Raw genomic sequence first — 27,854 nt, 5'->3', positions numbered from 1 at the left:
ATTATGACCATGGCTGTGTTCCCTCCCATAGACAGCCAATGTACCACCCGAACCACCAGTGCGGTCCGTCCACTGACCACGGCGGCAGCCCTCTTCAGGCAGGCGGCAGACAACGACCTGCCCATCATATTATGGCATAGTATACCGCCAGGATTTCCGGGCAGGATCACTGCCACCAAGAGCCTGGCGGAAACACATCATATAAAAGGAGACACTCACCTTTGGGGACACAGAGGTGTCTGCGTCCACCCTGGAACAAGAACTGGAAGTCTTCCTGATGCTGTACCACGCGATTGCAGTCCAGGAGCGCCGACGACTGTGAGTACAGCCACCTAGCACACATGGGAGGAAGGGGAGAGTGACACCCCCACACACGCACAACACACACCATAAACACATACCACACACCCAGAACCATCTTCAGAGAGATCCCACACCAACATAATCCAGAAGGAAAGAGAGTCAGGACACATACCTGTGGTCCAGCCACTGTAATCATGTTGAAAAACGTGCTCAAATTCTAGTAAATAAATAATCACAGTTGTACTCCAGTACAGCAAGGGCCATTTGCCAGTCCAAAGTCGTGAAATGGCCACAGGGCAACGTCCAAGGCCCAACATTACTCCTGGCAGCCCAGTCAGTCCACTGGGCAGTGGCATCATGTAGAGGGTAGGCACCTCAGGGAGCAGGGGGTTGGTGGGGGGGAAGGGGGGTTCTCCTTGGGTTTGGGAGGGGGCGGGTCCTTGCCCTTCTGTTTTGGGGCGGAGGAGTGGCCTTGGAAAGGGGGGCTGGAGTGCCACTCTTTTTCCCCTTAGTGGCAGGTGTACTTTTAGGGGGGGGAGGCAAGGGACGGGGGGCAGGACGTGACTTGGAGCTTGAGGTACTGGGCTGTGGGTGTGTGGCTTTTCTCTTACCGGCAGGACAGGGTTGGCGGGTGAGGGAGGGAAGAGGTCAAGGCGGGAAAGGAAATGCTTCTTAGGACCAATGGGGTGGGTTGTGGGAGGAGGAATGGGAGTGGAGGTAGAGGGAGTGGTTGTAGGAGGAGGAGGTAGAGGGAGTGGTTGTAGGAGGAGGAGGTGTGCATGACTTGGGTGCAGGTGCATGGACAGTGTGCGTGTGTGAGGTGGATGGCTGTTGGGTATCTGAGTGGGAGCCTTTGTGTCTTTGGGGGGTGGCAGACAGGGTGGGGAAGGACAAACAAGACGTATGTATGTTGTAGTGTCTGAAAATGAGGTGGGTGTGCTGCATGAGGTGGTGATGGTAGTGGTGATGACTGCATGTGGTTTATGTCTGCGTGTCTGCTGTTGTGGTGACTGGGCAAGTTTGTACAGGTGGCAGGGTCTGGGACTGATGGCGCAGTGCATGCAGGTGTGAGTGCTGATGTGACAGAGGGAGGAGGGGGAGACAGTGGCTGTTGTAGTATGTGCATCTGGGTGTTGGCTGTGTGTGTGTGCATGTGGTGTGAAGTGTGGTGCCTGTGTTTGTCTGTGTGAGTCCGGTCTGTTTTGTGTGAATGCTTGTCAGATCTTGTGCGTGGGATGGGTTGGGAGAGAGGGCAATAGGACTGGGAACAGGTAGTTGGAGGGGGGACGGAAGAAACGGAGACTGGCTGCCGTCTGAGAGGAGGCCAGAGCCTGAAACGATCTCTGTAGAGCAGCCAAGCCACCATGAATGCCCTCAAGGAAGGCATTGCATTGCTGCATCTGGGATGCCAGCCCCAGGATGGCGTTCACTATGGTTGACTGCCCTACAGAGATGGAGGTCAATAGCCTCCTCATTGAGGGCAGCAGGGCTGACTAGGGCAGGGCTGACTAGGGCAGGGCCTAAGGTGCCTGGGGTGAAGTAGATGCCCACCCTCCTGGGTGAGCGTACACGGGCAACTGGGTGGGAGGCTACTGGGAGGGCAGTTCTGGTACGGGGTGGCGGAAGATGAAGTAGCAGGGGTGGTCCCAGAGGGCTCCGCCATCACCAGGGAGCTCCCATCGGAGGAGGAGGAATATGAGTCTGTTGTGGTTGCTCCTGTGTTCCCCGTGGTGCTCCTCTCGTCCTCCAACCCACTCGTCCCCTCTGTGTCTCTGCTATCTGTCTCTGGTCCCGTGGGCTGCTGCTCCCCCACTCACCAGTGCCCCTGCTCTTCACCAGATGATGCTAATACACACATGGACATGATGACAAAAGGAGGGGGTGGAGGGAAAGGTAGCACAGGGTCAATCACAGCACCAACAGCACATATGGCATACACATCACAATTACTCACTGGGACTCACATTGCGTAGTATGGACCACAGTGACAAACCATTGCCTAGGTACAACAGCAGTAAGGGACCCAAATACTACCAACTGCACACGTACTGGGACTTACTAAGCCCTCTCAGCCATGGTATGCTAGCTACTTAGCAGTACCAAAAATGCATACCACCCTACATAGCTAAGCAGAACCTCACAGGAATAGCTAACCGGCTTATTGGGGCATCCACTGACTAGAACCTTGCACCCAAACCCCATGGCAAGCAACAAATACAAAATACCACACAGTCTGTACTCACCCCCTTGTGGCTGCTGTGCTGCCCTCAAGTGCCCATCCAACTCAGAATTGGCCAATGCCAGTATGTGAGCCATTAGGGGGGTCAGGCTCCGACGGCCACCTCTCCCTCCATGGGAGGCCGTCCCCAGCTGGGCGTCTGCGGTCTTCTGGGCCCAGCGTCTCAGGTCCTCTCACCGTTTCCTGCACTGGGTGCTCCGCCGGCTATGGACCCCCAGTGTCCGCATGTCCTTGGCGATGGCATGCCACAACCCTTTCTTTTGATGGGTGCAGACCTGCAGAGGAAACACATTCAGAAGGACACCATGAACTATACAATCCAGTCTGTCACACAAATGGCTCACATACTGCATTTGCCCCTCATCATGTACACACGTCCCGTACCTCTGCATACACATTGCAGCAAGCCTAACCCCCCCCAGATGACACACTGTCAGCACACACATACATCCACATGCAGCTATGTCGCATCCAACCTACCCATGACGTACTCACCTGTTGGTCTGAAGGCCCCTACAACTGCCCATGCAGGGGTAGGACCCCATCCACAAACTTCTCCAACTCCTCAGATGTGAAGGCTGGGGCCCTTTCTCCTTTCCCCTGTAGCACAGGCCATCGCAAGTTCCAGACACAGGTCACACCAGCACACGCAGTGGAGATGTAGTACAGTGGAAAGTCAGGAATCAAGTGAAAGAAAATGGCGGTCACGACTGCGGCAGTGAACACTGTCACTGCCTGCGTTGATCATCATTGGTTCCTGTACTCCATGCTAGCCCCATGTTAGCCAATGAGGATTTGCACGGCGGTGCAGACCGCCTTCAGTCACGACACGTAACGCCAGTGGAGTGAGGTCACTTCCACCTGTCCCTGCATACAGGACAGGCGGTTGCCATTTCCTACTGCTAGTACTCATGTTGGGAAGATATATGTGTGTCATTGGCATTGACTGTTAACACCTAGACAAGTCCAGTCTCCTACATACACACATGCTCTGTGTACTATGGGGTTGTGTGTCCATAGGTCCTGTAGTCACACCCATTTTACTTTTGGCTCACTTAGATACCAACCACTGCGGAGGATGAGGAGGCAAGCACCGGTGTACAGACCCCTTGTGGACTTGGCTACACTGGAGGACCGGCACATCATACTAACCCAGTGGTTCCCAAACTTTTTCGATCCCCGGCTCCTTTGACCTATTGGCCGTGTTAGCCACGGCTCCCCATTATGTTACTTTTTTTTGGCGGGTGGGTTAACGTAATCCCAGCCTGTACCTGTACCTACACTATTTACAGTTTGTCTTCTTTATTCTCTCGTTCAGGTTGCTGAAAACCATTTATTGGAAACTATTTTTGTTCTTTTGTCATAGGGATATTATTAATGGTACTTTGGCGCCCTCCGCTGGTCACAATAATTAATGCAGGGGGTTTTGTTTCCAATACCACGATGAAAAGCCACCGATTCAAAGCACCTCCGAGTGGTTTCCAGACTGTGTGCGGCGCCCCTGGCTAGTTTTGACGGCGCACCAGGGAGCCGCGGCGCACAGTTTGGGAACCACTGTACTAACCTATCATCTGGACAGGGCCACCATTGCTGAGCTGTGTGCACAATTGGAGCCTGATCTAATGCCTGCTCTCCGTAGCACTATAGCCATTCCCCCTATAGTACAGGTACTCTCAGTGCTCCAGTTCCTGGCAAGTGGTTCTTTCCAGGTGACTGTGGGCTTGGCTGCAGGAATGTCACAGCCAATGTTTTCTGTCGTGCTTGGATGTGTTTTGGCTGCCTTGCTCAAACACATGAGCAGCTACATCGCATTCCCCCAGAGTGAAGATTTGCCCAATGTGAAGGCTGGATTCTATGCCATGGGACACATACCACATGTGATCGGGGCCATTGACAAGACCCATATTGCCTTGGTCTCTCCCAGGCAAATGAGCAGGTATACAAGAATAGGAAGAGTTTCCACTCAATTAAAGTCCAGATGGTGTGCCTTGCAGATCAGTACATCTCACGCGTCACTGCCAAGTATCCTGGATCTGTGCATGATGCCTATGTCTTGAGGAATAGCAGCATCCCACAGGTGATGGCACAACTACAGAAGCACAGAGTGTGGCTCATAGGTGAGCATGAGTCTTCACACAATGTATGTCAGTGTATGGCAACTGGAGATGTAATCCATGCCATTGTAAATGGGCAATGTGTGTCCCTCACTACTTGCAAGTGACTCCGGCTACCCAAACCTATCCTGGCTGTTGACCCCTGTTAGGAATCAGAACAGGGGCTGAAAATCGGTACAATGAGGGACATGGCCGTACCAGAAGGGTTGTAAAATGCACATTTGTCCTACTGAAAGCCAGGTTCAGGTGCCTCCATTTGACAGGCGGGTCCCTGTGCTACACCCCTAGGAAGGTCTGCCAGAATGTGGTGGCATGCTGCACAATTTGGTCCTCAGACGCCATGTGCCCTACCTGCAGGAGGAAGGGGTGCCAGTGTACCTGTGGCAGCAGTGGATACTGAGGACAGTGAGGAGGAGGATGTGGACAACAGGACACATATCATATAGCAGTACTTCCAATGACACACAAGACTGTAGAGCTGTTAATTTATCCATTTCTGTGGAGTGCTGTGTGCCAGCTGTGTTGAGCCAATCACCCCATTACCCTTTCAGTTGACTGTCACTTATGCCTTCCCTTTATGCAGATGTTGGTGTGGTAACAACAGTGTGCTGATGTGATGGCTACAGACTGCTTAACAACAACTGTTTGATGGAATTACATTTTACAGGACATTTGCACAGTATGATACAGTCCATTACATCGCACATTTCTGTCTGAGAAAGCACTATTAAACCAGTTGTGTTCAAGGATGTTTATTGAAGTGACAGTAATGAAGGGATAGTGCAATAGAGTGGGGGTGATGGTTGAGGTAAACCACAGTGTAGTGGTCCATTTGGTCAGGAGCACAGGTACAATGTCCATGAGGCCATAGGATGAGGAGCAATGGCAGTCCAAGGTGAACAAGGTGACTTAGTGGTACACAAGGGGGACATTCTGGAGGGGCTCATTTCCTGGTGGTGGTCTAGGCAACAGTCTCTGGTGTCTGTCTGGGTTGATGGGAACGTTTGCGGGGTGGTTCTTCTGCTGCAAAGGGAGGGGTGCTGGTGGCCTGTGGGTCCTGTAGCAGACCCGCCTGTACACTTGCTGCAGCAGTTGTTGATGGTTGCTGAGTAGAGTGGCTAGTGGTAGTGGGCAGCTGGTGTACTCTGTTCTCCTGCGTGGTATTGGACATGTCACCCAGCACCCCTACAATGGAGGCCATGTTGGCATTTAGGCCCTGCAACTGCTGCATGACCTCCTGGTGGTGTACCCACTGCAGCCGCTGGTTCTCCTGCATTATGGTGATGACCTGTCCCATCCTGTCCTGGGATTTTTAGTATGACCCCAGGACATGTGTGAGTGCCCCCGAGGCAGCCGGTTCCCTGGGCCTGGACCCCCTGGTGCACAGATGACCTGCCACTGTCCCTGGCCCCCTGTTCCTGTCTCCCACTTACACCAGGACCTTCTTCGTCTTGCCTATGTGGTGTCGGCTCTGGTCCCTGTATAGGTGGGCACACTATTGATCGACGTGACCTAGGGAATGGGGGATGTTGGGTGGCTGCTATAGTGTTTGAGCCAGAGGGGGGGGGGGGGCGGCAGTGTTTGAGTCAGAGGGGGGGGGGGAGGGGGGCCCTGTGGTTGACTGACTGGGATGTTGAGGCTGACTGACCTGTGGTCACCGATGGGCCAGGCAGTTCATCCAGCTTAGGACATCCAGAGTTGCTATTATCACTGGGGGCATCTGCTGGTGGGGACTGGGTTGCTGTGGCACCTGCTCGCCGCTGACATTGGCTGGGGCACCTGTGGGGATGGAAGTGATTTGTTAGGGTCATTGTCCGTCACATTTTCCGCATTTCTGCCTTTCACTATGGGTTTGGTGTTGTCCTCCCACCTTTGGTAGTGTATGGGGTTCGACTGTGGGATTGGTAGTAGTACTACATGCTGTCCATGCATTGCTGGTGGGTGTGCATGCAGTGCTGGAAGGGGCATGCCTGCAGTGGGTAGGTCATGCAGGGGTACAGATTTACCTGTGGTCATTGGGGTGGTGCACTGTATGGGGATGGAGTGGGGTGAAGGAAGTCAGGGTGAGGGGGTGACATGCCATGCAGTTGTCCAGCCCTCCAGTGACTCCAGGGAGGCCCCCAGGATGCAGGATTGCCATGACTTGCTTCTCCCATGCTATCAGCTGTGGGGGAGGAGGTGAGGGGTCCTCCGCCAGTCCTCATGATGGCGACCAGGTGCCTTGATGCAATGGAACGCACCTTCCCCCGTAGATTGTTCCACCTCTTTCAGATGCCATCCCTTGTGTGTGGATATTGTCCCACGGAGTTCACCCTGTCCACGATCTTCCGCCATAGCGCCATCTTCCTGGCAATGGATATCTGCTGGACCTGTGCACCAAACAGCTGTAGCTCTACCCTGAGATTTCCTTTACCGTGACCCGCAACGCCTCATCTGTGAAACAGAGGTGCTTTTGTGGGGACATGCCTATTGTGTGTTGTGTGTGTTGTGCAGATGGTGTTCAGTGTTGTGGTGGGGTGTGTGGTGTGTGATGCGTGACGGATGTATAGGTGGATTTGGGGTGTGTGTGTACGCAGTTCTGTAAGGGATTGGTGTGGCAGTCTTTTCCTGTTTGCAAGGGATATTGTGGGTTGTATGGGGGTGTGTCTTATAGTTCTGTTGTTGGGTGTGTAGGGTGTGTTAATGTGTCAGGCGTGGGTACCCAGTTCCACAGCGGCGGTGTGCACCGCCAATAGTTGACCGCCATTGAATGTCCGCTGTGGTGATTTGTGGGTCATAATTTGGAGAGCGGTGTTTTGCTGGCGTAGTGGTGTGGGTGGTGGTCCGACAGTTTTTCGCCTTAGTTGGGTCTGGCGGACTTGTGTTTGTGGCAGTTTTCTGTCGGTTTTGTGTTTGTGTGTCATAATCTGGCGGGCGGATTACCGCCTCCGTTGCAGTCTGTTGTCGGCCGTCACCACGGCAGTCTCCGGAATGGACCGCCAGTGTCATAATGACCACCCTAGTTTACACAGTGACTGACATCCTATCCCTCTTTCCCTTCCTACGGCTGATGGATGTTTGCTGTATATGTCTTGCTCGATGGTTGGGAAAGCTCTGCCCTGATTTCGCTTGCCCACATGCCAGAAAGCGTGTCCAACAGTTTCTCACAGTCTGTGTCCAGTCACAGAGGAAAATTGGTGCCTCTTGCTCAGGACCCGATAGCTGTGTCCCAGCTAGGCAGAAGCTTTGGGAATGCAAGAGGCCAAGCCATAACCTCAGGAAGCAGGCGCAGCTACCTTGACACCCTTCACTGTGTTTCCCTGCTGTACCTGCCTCATAGAGTTGCCCCGGGGACCTTAAAGCCCACAAGAATATGGCCATTTTGAGCCAAGTGGGATCAGTGCAGCATGTTAGCATTTAGAGGAAAGGGACTAGTAGATGTCACAGTTACTTGGTGTTCAGTATGTATTTATCCCACACGTCCCTAGAGCATGCTGCTTGGTCTGTCATTTCCTACTTGCCAGATTGCCATCATCCACTTCGTTTTTTGGTCAGAGCTTGCTCAAAATCATACTAGTTGGGTACTGCAATGTCCTGAGAAGGCTGACAAGTGCTGGCCACTAAAATAACCCTGCTGTGCGAACATATGTTCTACTCATCTGTCCATTTTGATGTGGTTACTGGCTGCTGTCTTGTCGCACAAATTAAACTAAGCAACCACTGTGCTTTCTGAAGAATCACTCTAGGAAAAGAGAATTTATTAGCTACGGTTTAGTGCAGAATAGCACATTACAACACTGCAGAATCAATTTTTATAGAATATGTGCCTTAAATAAATTAATATTGAATGATGGATAGTGAGTGACTCCTTGATGTACAAACAATTAATTTCTAATTTCCTGGATAGAGGAGGTTCTGCTCTATCCATGCTTCTGGATATCTGGACAACATTTGATGCTCTCAACCATAGCATCCCGGTGCAAAGAATGAAGAAGGTGGTGGGTATCTCTAAATCAGCAACCAAATGGTTCTAAACTTTTCTGGATAGCAGAGTAGTTGGGGCCATATCGAGCAATGCTTCATCTTTCCCTAGGAAGACTTACGTCTCTCCAGGCTCCTGTCTATCCCTGATATTGTTCAACATGTATGTAAAGACGTTACACGATCTGCTTTGCTTCCTAATTGTATATTTTCATAACTACGCAAATGACACCAAGGTGGAGCTCAACCTGTTCAATAATGAGACTGACTATAGCTGAAACGTTACTGAAATATTCACTCTCATTCAGGTAAGGATGGATTCCAATTTGTTGGGCCTCCGTAAGGTAAAAAATGAGTTTCTTTTGATTGATTTAGTATCTATCAAGAATTTGAATCATGAGCCTTGCCTCACTTTTAAGGAGGAGAAATGTCTGCTAGCCACCGAAGGAAAAAGTTTATATTTCTGGAGGTAATCCTTGGTGGCAGAATATCACCAGAACTGCAAATTTTATGCTGCAGTTTCATCAACTAGTACTTATCTACAACTGCTTTGGTGCTGTATACTGCTCCTGAAGGAAACTTGCAAAGAAACTATTGGCAATATATAGGTACATATATTAAAGCCAATACTCAAAAACTACAGGCCCTACAGAATACTGTAGTCATGTCAATAAAGGCCATTCCACTTCACATCACAGTATCGCTATGAGGAGAGACCTGCTTTGGCTTTTTTTAGAGAATCGAGAGAATGTTTTAACCAGCAATAGTCCTACTTTCTAGAGCTAAAGTACATTTAGCTGTACTAAGGGTCAGAAGATTTCGAGCTCGGGGTCAAGTATCATTAGTATGGCACAACCTGACCTTTGCCTACATGCAGATCTATTATCCATCAGTAAAAGATTAAAAACCTATTTTTAAGACGTTTTTTAACATATGACCCCATACTTAGTGGCCTCTCAGTATCAGGCATGTCACAAATAAGACGATGAATGATGATTAGGATTGATCTTGATGTACCACAGTAAAAATGATTAAGGATTATTTCTAGGCATGTAGATGTTTTTATGTACAAAGCACAATATACACACAATACAAGTGCATGCATATTATGGTATTTCTACAGGGTAAACCTAGCCAGAACGCAGAAGAACGCTGTATGCAGTCAAAAACAAGCATAGAGTCAACCAGTAAAAGGAGAGAAAGCCGAGCTGTAGACAGTTAATGCATTGTGATGTAGTGTTCTTTAACCCCTTCGCTGCCAGGCCTTCCCCCTCAGGTGCCAGGCCTTTTTTTGGCTATTTGGTGCAGTTCTCGTTTAGGCCCTCATAACTTTTTGTCCACATAAGCTACCCACGCCAAATTTGCGTCCTTTTTTTCCAACATCCTAGGGATTCTAGAGGTACCTAGAGTTTGTGGGTTGCCCTGAAGGAGACCAATAAATTAGTCAAAATACAGCAAAAATGTTTTTCTTTTTTTTTTAAATGGGGAAAAAGGTCTGCAGAAAAAGGCTTGTGGTTTTTCCCCTGAAAATGGCATCAACAAAGGGTTTGTGGTGCTAAAATCTCTATCTTCCCAGCTTTCAGGAACAGGCAGACTTGAATCCGAAAACCACATTTTTCAGCCCAATTTTGGCATTTTACTGGGACATACCCTAGTTTTACTATTTTTTGTTCTTTCAGCCTCCTACCAGTTAGTGGTAGAAATGGGTGTGAAACCAATGCTGGATCCCAGAAAGCTAAACATGTCTGAAAAGTAGACAACATTCTGAATTCAACAAGAGGTAATTTGTGTAGATCCTACAAGGTTTTCCTACAGGAAATAACAGCTGAATTAAATATAATATTGAAATTGAGGTGGAAAAAAACCTGCCATTTTTCTCCACGTTTTACTCTAACGTTTTCCTGCAATGTCAGATTTTTTAAAGCAATATACCGTTATGTCTGCTGGACTCTTCTGGTTGCGGGGCTATATAAGGCTTTTACGTTCATCAAGAACCCTAGGTACCCAGAGCCAATAAATGATCGGTTTTCATTGTATACCGGGTATACAGCAATTCATTTTGTAAAATATAAAGAGTGAGAAAATAGGTATCAAGAAAACCTTTGTATTTCCAAAATAGGCACAAGCTAAGGTTATTTGCACATCTCTGACGTCTGGTGTGCCCATACTAGCATGTGAATTACAGGGCATTTCTCAAATAGAGGTATTTTACACACTGTCTTATATTTGGAAGGAAGAAATGTAGAGAAAGACAAGGGGCAATAACACTTGTTCTGCTATTCTGGGTTCCCCCCCCAAGTCTCCCGATACAAATGATACCTCACTTGTGTGGGTAGGCCTAATGCTCCTGACAGGAAACGCAACATGGACACATCACATTTTTACATTGAAATCTGATGTGTTTTTTGCAAAGTGCCTGGCTGTAGATTTTGGCCTCTAGCTCAGCCAGCACCTAGGGAAACCTACCAAACCTGTGCATTTTTTAAACTTAGACACATAGGGGAATCCAGGATGGGGTGACTTGAGGGGCTCTTACCAGGTTCTGTTACCCAGAATCCTTTGCAAACCTCAACATTTGGCTAAAAAAAACACTTTTTCCTCAAAATTTGGTGATAGAAAGTTCTGGAATCTTAGAGAAGCCACAAATTTCCTTCCACCCAGCATAACCCCATGTCTACCGATAAAAATGGTACCTCACTTGTGTGGGTAGGCCTAGTGTCCACGAAAGGAAATGCCCCGAAACACTATCTGGACACATCAAAATGATCAAATACCTCTTTTTGCGGGAGTGGGGCGTTTTTGGTCCTGGGCTCAGCAGCCATCTAGGGAAACCTACCAAACCCAGACATTTCTGAAAACTAGACCCCCTAGGAAGTCCAAGGAGGTGTGACTAGCGTGGATTCCCCCAGTGTTTTCTTACCCATAATTCTCAGCAAACCTCAAATTTGGCAAAAAATAAATCAAAATGTTCCCACATTTCTGTGAGGGATCACCGCACAGGGACAAATTTCCTACCACCCAACGTTCCCCTAAGTCTCCTGGTAAAAATGATACCTCACTTGTGTAGGTGGGCCAAGTGCCTGAGACCATGCTGGGTGGTAGGAATTTTGTGGATTCCTGTAGATTCCGGAAGGTTCCATCACACAAATGTGAGAAAAATGTGTGATTTCCAGCATATTGGAGGTTTGCAGGGGATTGTGGGTAATAAAATGGTGCGGGTTGCATGTGAAGCACACCACCCTGGAATCACCCAGATGTTTAGTTTTCAGATGTGTCTAGATCTTGTGGATATTCCTACATGGCAGCGTCCCAAAGTCCAAAAAGTGCAGCCCTCACCATTCCAAGTTGGACGATTTTGAGAGTTAGCCAAGCTCTCACGGCCCACATGTAAAACCAAAACCCCAAATAAGCAAATGTCCTCTTACTTGCCATTGGATAAGATGTTTTAGTGTGCGGGGGGAGAGCTGAAAGACTGTTACCCCCTTCAGTTGGTGTGGGGGCATAACCAGGCCCATACTGGTTGGTGGCAACCACCCCTCTATTTTTTTTTCTTTTTTTTCCCTGGTATCCAAGGTGGGCAGAAATGGCCTAAAATAAATGTCACTCCCCTTATCAATGTAAACAAATATAAAAAAAATCCCTGTTGTCTAGTGGCTTTTGCCCTCCTCGGGGCAGATCCGCCTAATCAATATAGGCCGATCTGCCCCCGGGGGGCAGAATTGGCCTAATAAAATTATTGCCCCCAGGGTAGCGACCCTTGCCTAAGAGGTCGCTACCCATATTACACACAACAAAAAAAACCATGGTGTCTAGTGGATTCTGCCCTTCCTGGGGGCAGATCGGCCTAATCAATATAGGCCTAATAATGATTTGCCCACCTGGGGAGCGGCCCTTGCTCCCCTTATTACATAAATATAAAAAAAGAAAATCCCTGGTGTCTAGTGGGCATTTCCGATCGGGCTGCAGAAATGCTTAGAGTGACATCAAAGGAAAGAAAAAGCCTTTCCTTTCTTTTGATGTCTCTGCCTGCCCCCTCCTCCCGAGCTGAAGAGAAATGCTTAGCATTTCTCTTCGCATCGCGCTGGAAGCATGCTTCCAGCGCAATGGGAGGCGACCTCTGATGAGGTCAGCATGCAGTTGCGTACTGATGTCATCAGACATCACTGGGGAGGAGATCGGGGTGGAAGGGGAAACGATTCTCCTTCCATCCCTGATGGGGGGGGGGAGGGGGGGGATGGTGTAGTATGGTGGCCCGGTGGGGAGCGCTAGCGCTCCCCCCTGTGGGCCAGGTGCAGGACGAGCTGGTCTCCTCCTCGGCACACGAGGGCCGAGAGCGAGACCAGCTCCTCAAAGGCACCCAAGGGATTAAAGAGGCGAGTCCTCACCATTTTCCGGAATTGGAGCATTTTATTATGGTCCTGATGGATAAGGGGATGTTGTTCCAGATCCAGGGTACGTAGCTGGGAAAGTCCTGCCATCTTTTTTTTCTTTTCTATACTTAGACTGCACTCTGGTGGTGTCTGGCTTCATGTATGCCGAGAACCTCCAGTAGTGGGAGTGTTGTTTATGATGGCTTTGTAAATGATGCAGCTGGCTTTCAAGATGGTTCGGGTCAGCAAGGGAAGTACATTGAGTTCCATCATGATGGAAATTATGTGGTTCTTTTTCTTCATGCCATGGATGAGCTGTTCTGCTGGGCATAGAATGCCTAAAGGGAAGTCTGAGGTGGCAGGTAGTAGGGCATTACACAATCCACATGCAGGAGTGACAGGGCTTGAACTGCAGTTCTGAAGTCAGTTTCTAGAGGAAACGGTTTCTATGAGGAGGAAGCACCTAGCACAATTAAAATCCACATATTTTGATTATCTCAAAGTTATATGGGAAAAATGGCATGCAATTAGGGCCATTACTAGGAAAAGACTGCCTCCTTCAGGATCATAGAAGCATTTTCTTACAGATGGTGATCAGTTTGATCTTTCTTCTACGCTTCACTGGTGATGTTTGAAGAGGGGATATTGCTTTAAACATGTGATTTGAATGTGAGCATTTAATGGTATCTGTTATATTGGAGCAATGCTCAGTGTTTTGGAACATCCACTTCTCTTCATAAGTAAGAACCTGTAGTATTTTCGTTTTCTATGTATTGTTAACTAATACTGTTTAATGTTTAGCACTTACCAATAAGAGCACATGTTAATTATTTATCTGAATCATGGCCTTCTCTCTTCTCATAAGTGGAGTTAAAACTACCTTTAAAGTCACTGAACTAGACTCGGTCGGACAACTCAGTTTATTACGTAATTAGGAACGTTTTACTTGTTGGATTTACTTCTTTAAAACAAGTTTTATCAACAGTCATTTTAATGTTTAACTTGGTGAACTCAAAATTATAAGCCTTTTAGGGTATACACCGCTGCATACACATTGACTCAATGCCAGTACATGTTTTGTGGCATACACTAGGGTTTATGGATTTCTTTGGGTTTTTAATTCCCTGTTGTGTACCATATGTCTGACACATTTTCTGACAGTTCTACTGCCTCCTGTCTGTTTCTTTTAGCGAGTCGGGCGGCAGCAGATGCTCGTGGCCGGGCTGGGCACAAGTCAGCTGCTGCCTCGAGCCTGTCTGGAATAAGCCTTCAAGAGGCTCAACAGATTCTGAATATCTCCAAACTTAGCCCAGAAGAAATACAAAAGGTGAGCTCATGCATTGTCTTGAAATTGTAGAACACATTCAAGCCTAGGCAGAGTTTTACATTTTTAGATTTTGCTATGAAGGTTCTCTTGGGTAGAAGGCTGATATTGTTGAAATCATTCGGAATGGGAAATCTGACATTAACTTGATTTTCTAAACAACGTTTAGGACCTCAGTGGTTCAATATAGCTTGCCATTTCTCTTGGATATCTTGTGAAATACCTTGTTTTGTTTTAATCTTTTTATTATGAGTAGCACAACAATCAAACATTGACTGTGAATAGCACATACTGCAGCATCATAGCAGAAATACCACACAATAGTTTCACCATAGCCCTACCAACCACCCAGCTCCCTTCCCATGTGATTAAGAGGGAACATTTAAGGCTGAGCGCCTCCACTGTGGAACAGCCTCATTGGTGCCTACTATTGACGCACATAAATAACCCCAAAATGCATTCCATTTACTCTATGCTTTGGACCATTTATTTGGGCAGTCTTCACTTTTATAAACCTCACTTTCTGCCACCATACACCAATCCATATCACACTTCTGATCAGTCAAGAGTGGTACTTGATCTGCCCTCCACATTTGTGCAATGTTGCGTTTGGCGACATTAATACCAGTGTCATCCAGAGCTGATCAATACGGCTTAGATCAGTAGTGCCCCAGATGTTAAGAAGGCACCACTTTGCGAAGAAACTCTCATTGCTGCCACAGACGCTGTTTAGACAATCCACTTGTTTCCCTGTATTGTTGGAGCATTGGGCAGCTCCAAGTCATGTTGTAAAAGGATCCCTCCCTAGGGCACATGGTAGTGTCTGTCTGGGCCAAGGTAATACACGACTACTAAGATTGGTGCAAAAATTGTAACTGTATGTGACAGAACCTCAATCTTATAGCCACCTCTCTTAGAGATGCCAAGGCCTCAGGTCACTTGTCATCCTCAATACCATTGAGATCTTGTGCCCAGTGGTCCTGAAGGTGCATCAGTTTGTCTGGCGAGTTATTCAACAGTTTGAGATAGGTGAGAGGGATCACATTCTTACACAGGTGACCATCTACTAGTCTGTCCTCAAGTGGGGATGATTCAGGAAGGTCTGCATCTGGGCTGCGCCTTCTATAGGGCGTGTCATATTTGTAAGTATCTGAGAAGTTCTGTGGGTACTAGTTGGTATTCCTTTTTGAAACGCGGCAAAGGAAATCACCCCGCCTTGAGACTATAAATCTCCCACCCGGGACAAACCTATCAAGTCCCATTTATTGAAGCTCTGCTGTATAGCAAGAGTGACAAGTTGTATGGAGTCCCACAAGGGAGTGGCTTGGTTTATCTTGCCTCCCCAACCCAGGGCCTTCAGTGCGGTGTGCCAGAGGGTAAGTGTAGCAGCGGTAGGGCTAGAGAGAGGCCTTGTGCAGGTATTGCCATAGAGAGCCCTTAGGTATCCTCCGGGGGTCGTATTTCACCTGTCCATTTGGAGGGCCAGCTCATCGTCAGAAAGGTTCACACAATAATTCATGGTGACAGGCTGCTTGCCCAGTAGAATTTCTGTGTGTTGGGTGGGGCTATCCCACCCTCGTACCAACTCCTGGTTAATTTCTCAAAGGCCAGGCAGGGGGCACCTCTGTTCCACAGCAGGGTACGAATTATGTTGTTAATCATTTGGAAATAAGTTTGAGGTATAGGAAAGGGCGTATTTTGTAACACATACAGAAAACGGGGTAAAGCCATCCTTTTTTACAAGGCTGCCCTTCCCAGGAGGGGTGGTGGTAAGATTTTCCAGTGTTGTACATCTCATCTCAGGTATGTAAGTAGGGGTTCGAGGTTGTGGGTGTAGAAAGTATGCAGGTTTCAAGATACATAGATTCCTAGGTATCGGAATCCTTCCTAAGTAATCCGGTACTACAGCCCCTTGGGAGCTTTGAAGTGGGGCAGCGGAGGAGATGGATCAGTGATTGACTCCAATTAATGGTGTAGACCGCATATTGTCGGAATATAGCCAGTATGTGCATTATCCTGTCTAGGGTTGGCACAGGGTCCGCCACATAAAGTAAGTTGTTGTCCACATACAGGGAGATCCTATCTTCACAATCTGCAGTCCATCTCAGACCTCTGACAAAGGGATCGCCTCTAATCCATGCGACCAGTGACTCCAGAACGAGGCCAAAGATCAAGATGGAGAGGGGGGCATCCCTGCCTCATACCCATTCGTAGTTGGAAAGTGGGGGAACCTGGGCAAGTAGGTCTGAGCATAAAAGCTGTACCCAGAAGAGCTCTCCTCCTGACTGTGGATTCTCCCTATGTTAAAGTAATATTTCCAACACCGATGGTGTTTGTTTATACGTAAACTACAGTCACCGCTTGTCAACTGTTTGAATGGTGCTGAGTTAAAATACTATAGGTGAATAGCAAAATAGTGATTTTTTTTTTTGTTATCCGATGATGGAAGGTTGTGATGGAAACTCAGAGGGACCCCTAGATTGCAATAAATCGGGGTCAAAGTTTCTGTTTTAATTCTGTGTTCTGCTCAATATGTATCTCTTTGCAAATTATATAAAAGTGTATCTTTGTTCCCATATCCTAGAAATCAGTGCCCTTGAAAAACGTAACTATGCATATTGTTCTTGTAAGTTCTTTCCTTGCAAAGTAGTCCAGTGTTTTCTGGGCTAGCCACATGCCTATAAATAAAACAATAAGATAAAAAAAATAGGGGAGAAACAGAAATTAAAAAACAAAACTGGAAAATGTTAGAAGGCCAGGAAGTGTGTGGTAAAATGCTGTGCTCACAAACTGCCACATTTTCCCATTAAAAAAATGTGGAGCAAACCCATGTGTTTTATGTGATTACATGCACCGATATTTAACTCGCAACATTTGCATGCATTTTACGGCTAACGTTCTCTAAGTCATATTTGGTATATTGGTATATTTGTATCTTTTATGGAAACTCTTATGAAATAGTTAAAGTTCCAACCCTTTTGTACCTTGGTCTGTTTTGTTATAACTAACTCTACAAACTATTTTTTTTTTTCTTCAAACTTTCTGTTTTCGCTATACTGTTGAGTGTATCATAATCTTCCAAGTATGACTCAGTTCTGTTACACGAACCACCCTACATTTACCTTGAGCCCCAGCCCCGTAACCCCCTGCTTCCTCCTAGCGGATATTAACCATTACTCTACTCGCTCTCTGGAGCTCTCATCCACAAAAAGCTTCATGAAGTAGGGGAGTACAGATTGAAAGCCAGCTCAGCCACTTGTGTAATAGAGATGGATTCCTTTGTGGCCTCTGTCAAACAGTTTCCAAAGACATAGATGCATGAACTGAATTCTAGCTTTCACCTGGCACAGAAACCTTGTTTTATGTACTTCTGAACATTGCTTTCAACATGCGTCTCGTGCAATGTTACCGTATATCTGAATGTCTCCCCTTTTATTAGGCGGTCATGAATTTTTTTACATTTTATCAACCAAATTGTGTTTTTTTTTTTTTTTTTTCTTTTTACAGAACTATGAACATTTATTTAAAGTAAACGACAAGTCTGTGGGAGGTTCATTTTACTTACAATCAAAGGTAAAAGCTGCAAGCAGTATTGCCAGAAGCGTTCCCATTGACAAAATGTTCATGATTCATACATGTGAGACCGTTGAATGTGAAGCATTTACCCCACTAGTAAAGTCCTGTGTCATGCATATTTGCAGGTATGTATAATATATACATATATATGTTCGATGGCATTTGTAGCTGCAGATGCACATGCTGTGCATTATTCTGCCATCTAGTGTTGGGCTCGGCGTGTTACAAGTTGTTTTTCTTCGAAGAAGTATTTTCGAGTCACAGGATCGAGTGACTCCTCCTCTTCGGTTCCATTGCGCATGGGCATCGACTCCATTGTTAGATTGTTTTCATTCTGTCGCCGTCGGGTTCGGACGTGTTTCCTCTCACTCCAAGATTTCGATTTGGAAAACTTTGAAAGCCTCTCTTTTCGTCGGTATTGTATCAATCTGGTTTATATCTTCCATTGACACAGTGGTACCGTTGGAGAAAACAACTTTACTCGCCCTCCAGGGCGCGTGCGCCCAACTCAGGCCTATTCAGGCCGATCGCGTGGAAGCCTCATGGATCGGACTCCATTTCGGTTCTGTCCTTGGTGCCACGCGAAATACCCATTTACAGACCAGCATCTGGTTTGCAATCTATGCCTTTCCCCGGATCATCGGGAAGAGAATTGTGAGGTCTGTTGATCCTTCCGATCGAAAAAGACTCTTTGAGGCAGGAGGGCATGAAGACTCGAAATGGCGTTGAGAAGCAGTGAACATCTCGACATGGAGGAGGAAGAACTGGTGCGAACAGCGGTCTCGGTTTGAGATTCTGAATCCTATCAGGAATCAGAAGAAGACAGACCGGTCACAGCAGGACAACATGTGAGTACGCCTGCCCAAAAGCAAAAACATAAGGCCTTGGGTACGCCGCTGCCGGAATGTCATGGCTCGGCCTGAAAAAAGGCTACCGGCGACCAACTTGCCAGTTCGGCACCGAAAAAGGCCACTCCTCCCAAAACATCGAAGGCAACAAAGAGCTCCGTGTCCGACTCCAGCATACATCATTTTTCGGAGTTGAAAATTAGAAAATAACTTTCGGAGCCAAAATCATCAACAATATCATCTTTTCCGATCCCGAAAAAGCCAGCTTTTGAGCCGAAAATGCCAGCATACACAGAGGAACATGGACTTTCAAAAAGACTTAAAAAAAAGCCACAAAACCTATGAAGAGGAGTATCAAATACAACCAATACTTGAAGTTATGGGTGAAAGGCAGTACAGAATCCACATCCATAAGGAAACGGGCAGAATTCAGACAGCACCTCCTCTAAAAACAAACCGAAAGCTAGCCTTTCAGGAGAAATTGGACACTATACAGCCTCCAGCAAAAGTGCCAAAGCAGAAGGAGAAACCACCACCTCCTCCTCACTCTCCAAAGCTACCTATCCCTCCTCCTATTAGTCCTACACCACTGCAGTTACCCACTCGCTCTTTTGACTCACAACAGGACAATGTGGATCAATGGGACCTTTTATGATCCAGATCCCATTCCTAGTAATGACCCATACAGCTATCTCTCTAAACCTTCACCACCTGAGGATAGCACTGTATATAATCAAGTTATAGCTAGGGCTGCAGCATACCATGGGGGTCACCATGCAAACAGAACCCCTAGAAGAGGATTTCTTATTTAACACCCTATCCTCAACACACTCTGATTATCAATGCCTTCCCATGCTCCCAGGCATGCTAAAACATGCAGATCAGCTATTTAGTGAACCTGTTAAGGCACCTATAATAACACCCAGGATAGAGAAAAAAATATAAACCTCTACCTTCTGATCCTGATTACATCACCCATCAGGTACCTCCAGATTCTGTGGTCGTTAGCGCTGCCAGAAAAAGAGCAGTCAGACAGTCATCAGGAGATGCGCCCCCACCTGAAAAGGAGAGCAGGAAATTCGATGCTGCAGGGAACCAAGTTGCATCCCAGGCAGCTAATCAGTGGTGCATAGCCAACTCGTAAGCACTATTAGCTCGCTATGACAGATCCCACTGGGACGAGATGCAAGAAATAATCCAGCACCTCCCCTATGAACACCAAAAGAGGGCACAACAAGTAGTGGAAGAAGGGCAAGCCATTACTAACAATCAATTCGATCTGCCCTAGATGCAGCAGACACCGCTGCTAGAAGTGTCAATACTGCAGTCACAATACGCAGGCATACATGGCTCAGATCTTCTGGATTTAAACCAGAAATACAGCAGGCTGTGTTAAATATGCCATTTGATAAAAACATCTTTTTGGGCCAGAAGTTGACACAGCCATAGAAAAATTAAGAAAGGGTTCATACACAGCAAAAGCAATGGGCGCACTATACTTGACACCAAACAGGGGATCCTTTTGGAAACCTCTGTTTCGAGGTGGGTTCAGTCCACAGACAACAAAGGCATCTACATCACAGGCAAAGCCAACCTACCAACCACAATACCATCGAGGTGGTTTTAGGGGCACATATAGAGGACAGTACCCCAGAAATAGAGGGAAATTACAGACCTCAAAGCAATCTCCACAGCACCCTAATCAGTGACTTATCTCATTCCCTTCCACTCCACACCTCTCCTGTGGGGGGGAAGACTACAACAGTTCCACACAAATTGGCAAAACATTACCACAGACAATTGGGTACTATCAATTTTCCGCAATGGCTGTTGCCTAGAATTGATACACACTACGCCAAATATTCCACCAAGGTCACACAAACTTTCCACAGAACACATCAGTCTGTTACAAGAAGAGGTCCAATCTCTACTGCTCAAGCAAGCAATAGAATTGGTACCACAATCTCAAATAGGGACAGGAGTTTACTCACTATATTTTCTAATTCCCAAACAAGATGGCACCCTCAGGCCAATATTAGATCTCAGGACCCTCAATTTTTACATCCTGTCAGAACATTTTCACACGGTAACTCTACAGGATTCATCCCACGACTACAAAAACACGATTTCATGACAGCATTAGACCTCAAAGATGCATATTTCCATATATCCATCCATCCTGCACACAGAAAATATGTCAGGTTTGTCATTCAAGGAAAGCACTATCAATGCAATTTGATGCCCTTTGGAATTACAACAGCTCCAAGGGTATTCACAAAGTGCCTAGCGGTAGTCGCAGCCTATCTAAGAAGATAACATATACATGTATTTCCATATCTAGACGATTGGCTAATAAAATCAAACAGTCATACGCAATACCAAAATCATACGCATTATGTAATACAATCCTTGCACACACTAGGGTTCTCAATAAACTACCAAAAATCACATCTACAACCGGCACAAATACAATAGTATTTGGGTGCAATATTAAATACTCAGCAAGCGCTAGCATGTCTAAATACACAAAGGATACAAGCTTTCCAAAACGTAATCACACAAATACAAACAAATCACCTATTCACTGTCAGATTTGTCATGAAAATTATAGGGATGATGGCATCATATATTGCAATTGTTCCACACGCAAGACTCGACATGCGGCCCTTACAACATTGCCTTGCACATCAATGGTCACAGGCACACGGTCAACTTCAAGATCTAGTGTTGATAGACCGCCAAACATGCATGTCCCTTCAGTGGTGGAATTCCACAAATCTAAGCAAAGGGTTGCCATTTCAAGACCCTGTGCCTCAGACCATAATGACAATAGATGCATCAATGGTTGGTTGGGGAGCTCACCTAAACAATCACAACATTCAAAGGCGAAGGGATGCCAAACACAAACAGCTACACATAAATCACTTGGAGTTGTTAGCTGTCTTCCTAGCACTCAAAGCTTTTCAACCTCTTCTCACACAGAAGAATGTTCTTATCAAAACAGACAACATGACAACCATATATTACCTAAACAAACAGGAGGGACACATTCATCCCAACTCTCCCTTCTAACCCAGAAAATTTGGAAATGGGCAATCCACAACCAAATTCACCTGTTAGCACAATACATTCCAGGGATAGACAATCAATTGGCAGATATCCTTAGCAGAAATCAACAACAAACACACAAATGGGAGATTCATCCTCAAGTACTTCAAAAATACTTTCAGCAATGGGGAATGCCAAACCTAGACCACTTTGCCACAAGCGAAAACGCAAAATGCCATAACTTTGCATCCAGACACCCACATCCCCTATCCAAGGGCAATGCTCTATGGATCAATTGGTCAGGGATATTTGCTTATGCTTTTCCCCCCTCTCCCACTCATTCCGTTTCTAATCAGTTGCATCAAACTTCACTCAACATGATACTCATAGCACCAACATGGGCACGTCAACCGTGGTACACAACACTATTAGACCTGTCAGTAGTACCACACTCCAAAATCCCAGACAGACCAGATCTGTTGACACAAAACAAAGGACAAATCAGGCACCCAAATCTCAACACACTCAATCTAGCAATTTGGCTCCTGACGTTATAGAGTTTGGATATTTACAACTCCCATCAGAATGTGTGGAAGTTATTAAACAAGCAAGAAAACCCACTACTAGACAGTGCTATGCAAACAAATGGAAAAGATTTGTATATTACTGTCAATCTAAACATATTGACCCTCTTACAGCATCAGTACAAGACATCGTATGCTATTTACTTCATGTACAAAAATCAAATTTAGCATTCTCTTCCATAAACATACATCTTACTGCAATTTCAGCATATTTACAAAATATATACCACAGCTCCTTATTTAGAGTTTCTGTCATTAAAGTTTTCATGGAAGGTTTAAAACGCATCATTCCACCCAGGACACCTCCAGTCCCCTCTTGGAACTTAAATATAGTGCTTACACGACTTATGGGACCACCATTTGAACCCATGCACTCCTGCCAAAAGCAATTCTTAACATGGACGATTGCCTTCCTAGTGGCAATTACTTCTTTAAGAAGAGTAAGTGAAATCCAAGCCTTCACTCTTGAAGAACCGTTCTTCCAAGTACACAAGCATAAAGTTGTACTAAGAACAAACCCAACATTTCTTCCAATGGTCGTATCACCATTTCATATAAATCAAACAGTGGAACTGCCAGTCTTCTTCCCACAGCCAAATTCTGTGGCAGAAAGAGCTCTACATACATTAGACATCAAAAGGGCTTTAATGTACTATATAGACAGAACTAAACCATTCAGAAAGACTAGACAACTATTTGTAGCCTTCCAAAAACATCATACAGGCAATCCCATATCAAAACAAGGTTTAGCAAGATGGATTGTAAGATGCATCCAAACATGCTATATTAAAGCCAAAAGACAACTCTTTGTTACTCCCAAAGCACATTCTACAAGGAAAAAAGGTGCTACAATAGCTTTTTTAGGGAATATACCAATAGTTAATAGTTGAAATATGTAAAGCAACCACTTGGTCAACACCCCGTACCTTCACTAAACACTCCTGTGTAGATGTTTTATCACAAGCCACAGTGGGCCAAGAGGTACTAAGAACATTATTTCAAACAAGTTCAACTCCTACAGGCTGACCACCACTCATTTATGGGAGGGCAAACTGCTTTGTAGTCAATGCACAGCATGTGTATCTGCAGCTACACAGGCCTTTGAACGGAAAATGTCACTTGCCCAATGTACATCTGTTTGTGGCATGTTCCGCTGTCAATTCACATGCAACCTCCCCGGGAGCCTGTAGTCGTTTAAGTTACAAACATTTGTACATATGTATATACATTAATATTAGCATGGGCATCTTTTACTCTGTACCTATATACTCTATCACTCCTTCCTTTACCCTCTGCGGGAAAGCAATCTAACAATGGAGTCGATGCCCATGCGCAATGGAACCTAAGAGGAGGAGTCACTCGATCCCGTGACTCAAACACTTCTTCGAAGAAAAACAACTTGTAACACTCCGAGCCCAACACTAGATGGCAGAATAATGCACAGCATGTGAATCTGCAGCGGAACATGCCACAAACAGATGTACACTGGGTAAGTGACATTTTCCATATATATATATTTCAGGTACTTATAGTTATGACCTAGTTTCCATAGGAAAAGTGTTTGCTAATAACTTTGGTGCAGTTTGATGTATCTTCACGGAATGTTCAAAACTAGTGTGCCAGTCACTTCAGCTGCTGTCTTTAAAGTTTTGTGGTGATCCCTCAAGCGGGGTCTGCGAAAAAAGGGGAGGGTGGTCCCAAAATGTGCTTTCCTCGGGCAGTTTCCCATAGGCATATTAGACACAACTACAGCTCGAACTTCTGAATGGAATTACATCAAATTTCACAGAAAGCTAGATCTTGGTCCAGATAGTGATCTTTTTTGCAATTTAGTGTAAATCTGTTCAGTAGTTTTGGAGCTATAAAAGTAAAAAGATGTATGTATATCTAGAGATGCAGATCTGCTGCAATCCGTGCCCCAACAGCAATGCCATGATTGCCTGCCGGCCACCATTTTCCTCATTGGGACCCTTGGGCAATGGGGGTCAGGCAGGGTATTTGTACCCTGACCTTATGGAACTGATAGTGGGGTCTGTGAGGGAACGCTCATGGGCAAGAAATTGACTAAAAACATTTGTTTTCTTCTGGTGAGGATCCGCAGATCCTCGCAGATTCGGGTGGATCCCCAGATGCAGACCCCAATTAAAAAAAAAAAAAAAAAAAAAAAACACGTACATGCACTCACAGACCCACAAAACCACTCACAGACCCACACAAACTCACACAACCACTTACACACCCACACAATCACTCATGCTCATACAGTGCCAGTCACACCCACTCACAGACCCACAAAACAACTTGCACACCGACACAGCCACTCTCACACCAACTCACAGAGCACACAGCCAGTCACACACGCATGTACACACCCACTTACAAATCCACACAACCACTCTCGCACCCAGGTTACAGAGACATTATTGTTAGGAAATAGCATTTTAAAAACCATAGAAATTCACTGAAAAACCCAAAGTTTACAGGGACATTATTGTTAGGTTCAGATTTTACACACACAAAACCATAGAAATTCAGCAGTTATTTATCTCAAGTAACTTTAACTTGTTCCCTAATGTAACTATGACTCACACCCATGCCATGCACTGCTAAATACCCTACATATTACATCCCTTATGACATCGTCTATGACATAATTGATAATATCACTGCAACATTTGCAGTGAAGTTATTAATGAGGTAATTGTGCATGGTGAGGGCACAAGTTATATTTACCTTGGGGCCAGAGTTATAGTTACTTGAGATAACTATAACTGATTAATTCTTATGGTTTTGTGTGAATAAAATCTAAACCTAAACTATAACATCACTTTGAAGCCTGTGCCTCGGCTCGAGTCTGAAGGCTTCGTTTGTGTGGCCTTTCTTGGTCCCGAAGATGTTACTTGGTCACCGGTAGTTTTCTTACGGGTGGAGCCATGGCCTTCTGGCAGTGGCGTCCCCAAAGCCTTGTATTTGGGCTTGGATTGGGTCGGGGCAAGCGTACTCGCGTGCTGGCCCGCTGTTGTCGGTCGGACTCGTGCTCGGAGTCGGACCCCCGAACGGAAACTGTGGTGTGGATCATCTCCTCTTCTTCTGCGTGGAGGCGTTCGGTGCTTCTGGACGCCATCCCTAACCTTCGCGCTCTTCGGTTTCTGAGTCTTTTGCGAGCGGAAGGATCTGCAGGCTTCGCAAGTATACTCTCGGTGGTCTGGAGATACACAGGTTACAGACTAGATGTTGGTCCGTGTAAGGATACTTGGTGTGGCACAGAGGGCAGAATCTAAACTGGGTCCGGTCCATGAGGCTTCGACAAGACTTTTGGTGGGGCCGACCAGGCCCAAGTTGGGCGCGGGTGCCCCGAAGGGCAGGTAGAGATCTGTGTCCGCCGGTACCGAGGTGTCGATGATAGATGGTACTCGATCGAAAACAATACCGACGAATTTAGAGAGTTTGTAATACTTTTCCGACTCGAACAACCGGAGTGAAAAGAAACACGTCCGAACCCGATGACGGAAAGAAAACAATCTAAGATGGAGTTGATGCCCAAGAGCAATGGAGCCGAAAAGGAGGAGCCACTCGGTCCTGTGACTTGAAAATACTTCTTCGAAGAAAAACAACTTGTAACACTCCGAGCCCAACACTAGATGGCAGGGCCTGTGCATGGCATGTGACTCTGCAGCGGAACATGCCACAAACAGATGTACACTGGGTAAGTGACATTTTCCATGTGCGGGGACCCTGGAGCATATGTGAACACACATGTATAAGTATGAAATATATATGAAAAATAACATTTTAGTAGATAATTTCAATACAAGTATAATGTATACATGTGCAAAACATCAATGCAGTCTGTGTTGATAAACAGGCTAAAAATGGTTTATTTCTATGGAGTTTCTTTTTTTTTTTTTTTTTTTTTAAACATACATTCTGAAGCCCAAGTGGAAACCATAGAAAGTATAAGCAACACATTTCAAAAGAGAAAAACTACATTGAAAATAAAGGAGCATTATTAGCCAATAGGCTGCATGCAAGTCCATACAGTAGAACCAAAGAAATTGGCACCGTGCCTTTAAGACCCTGAGCACCTCCAGTATCCCACCATGCCTCAGGGGTGAGAGTGAGGTGACAGTTGGTTCACAGATAGGTCAGTTCTTTTTTCCAGCTTCTTCTGAGAGGATCCTTGAGCTCTCATTTTTCTGGTGTTTTCAACAGAAAAATAATCTAAAAACCTTGTTTTTCAGACTTCACTCGACGTCTTCACTTATTTCCTGACTGAAGTGATTATTATGTTTCTTAAAATGTCTTTGCTTTTTGTTAAATGCCTTTCCTGTGGGAAGAAGAAGGCCCAGTCGGATCCACACTCTGTGTGCATAGTGTGTTTGCCTCAGAGTCACTGCCCTGACACCTGTAGACATTGTAAAAATCTGTCTAAAAGGACTTTAAAAGACAGAGAAAAGATTCGTCTTCATGGGCTCCATGAGAGAAAAAACGTCATCTTCTTCTCTTCCCAGAACTTCTAAAGCTCATTCTGATGCACGACGAGCTAGATCGACGTCTGCAGTTAAGAAAATACCTGCCTGTTCCCTCTCAACGTCATCACTTCTGTCGTCGCATCACCAGGCTTTGACATCTGCGACACCGTCGATGGCGATTCAAACAACGTCGAAAGACATGACGTCGAAGGCTCATCTCCCTTATCGGGATAGATCTCCATCAACGGCAACTCACCGATCAACGTTGAGTAAGCCCAGGAGTGCTCATACGCCGTCGAAGTCGCTCCACCCCTCGACGTCAAGACATGCGACGTCGAGAACGAGGTCGATGTCACTACATCGTTCGGAGCGGAGGTGTCCCTCGTCACTGGTCCATTGCTCGACGTGGAAAAATACAACATCGAAACACACTCATGAAATGGACCGGCAGTCGCCGTCAAGGCGCTCAATGTCGAGACCAGACCAGCCTAAAACTCAGTAGGCGTCAGGGTTGCCTAGGCCTCCTTCGATGACGGTGCACCGTCGATTGACGTCGAGACAGCTATTACTAGTTACACCTGTCTCCCAAGGAGCGACGCATCAGGAACAGGCGACGGCACAACCATCTGCCGAGACCGATCTCCCTCCACAAGGTCCAGTGGTCTCTATACGGAGTGGGTCATCGGGAGCATCAAGGGCCTCATCGGTGGGACACATCTCGCCCATAAATCTGTCTCCTAGATGGTTGGAGAGCCTTAACAAGACACCGGCTTCTCCAAACTCACAGTATTCACGGATTTATTCACAGTCCGCATCGTTACCAAGAACACCTTTACCAACGACGCACACTGAGCGGGCTGGCTCAACATCTGGCCAGCCAAGTCCTAGACATCGACACAACCCATCAAGATCCAGGAGCAGGTCATGCTCCAGACGGCGATCTAGGTCAAGGTCTTCGAGATCACGACATCAGCGGAGAACTTCTTCGTGGTCCACATCATCTAACTCTTCCATCA

The 27,854-nt window shown here is 46.2% G+C and overlaps 1 protein-coding gene across 1 annotated transcript in view; it reads left to right on the top strand.

Moving 5' to 3' along the window:
* LOC138261488 (coronin-7-like) overlaps window positions 1–27,854 on the top strand; it is a 1,075,977-nt gene that overhangs the window by 1,042,854 nt on the left and 5,269 nt on the right. Inside the window, exons 29-30 of the mRNA XM_069210466.1 lie at window positions 14,177–14,313; window positions 17,818–17,883. Coding sequence (XP_069066567.1) covers window positions 14,177–14,313; window positions 17,818–17,883 — 203 coding nt within the window. The remainder of the gene's footprint in view (window positions 1–14,176; window positions 14,314–17,817; window positions 17,884–27,854) is intronic.

This window comes from Pleurodeles waltl, chromosome 10 (assembly GCF_031143425.1).
Source record: "Pleurodeles waltl isolate 20211129_DDA chromosome 10, aPleWal1.hap1.20221129, whole genome shotgun sequence".
Classification (NCBI taxonomy): Eukaryota; Metazoa; Chordata; class Amphibia; order Caudata; family Salamandridae; genus Pleurodeles; species Pleurodeles waltl.
This window is presented reverse-complemented; position numbering and strand designations above follow the sequence as displayed.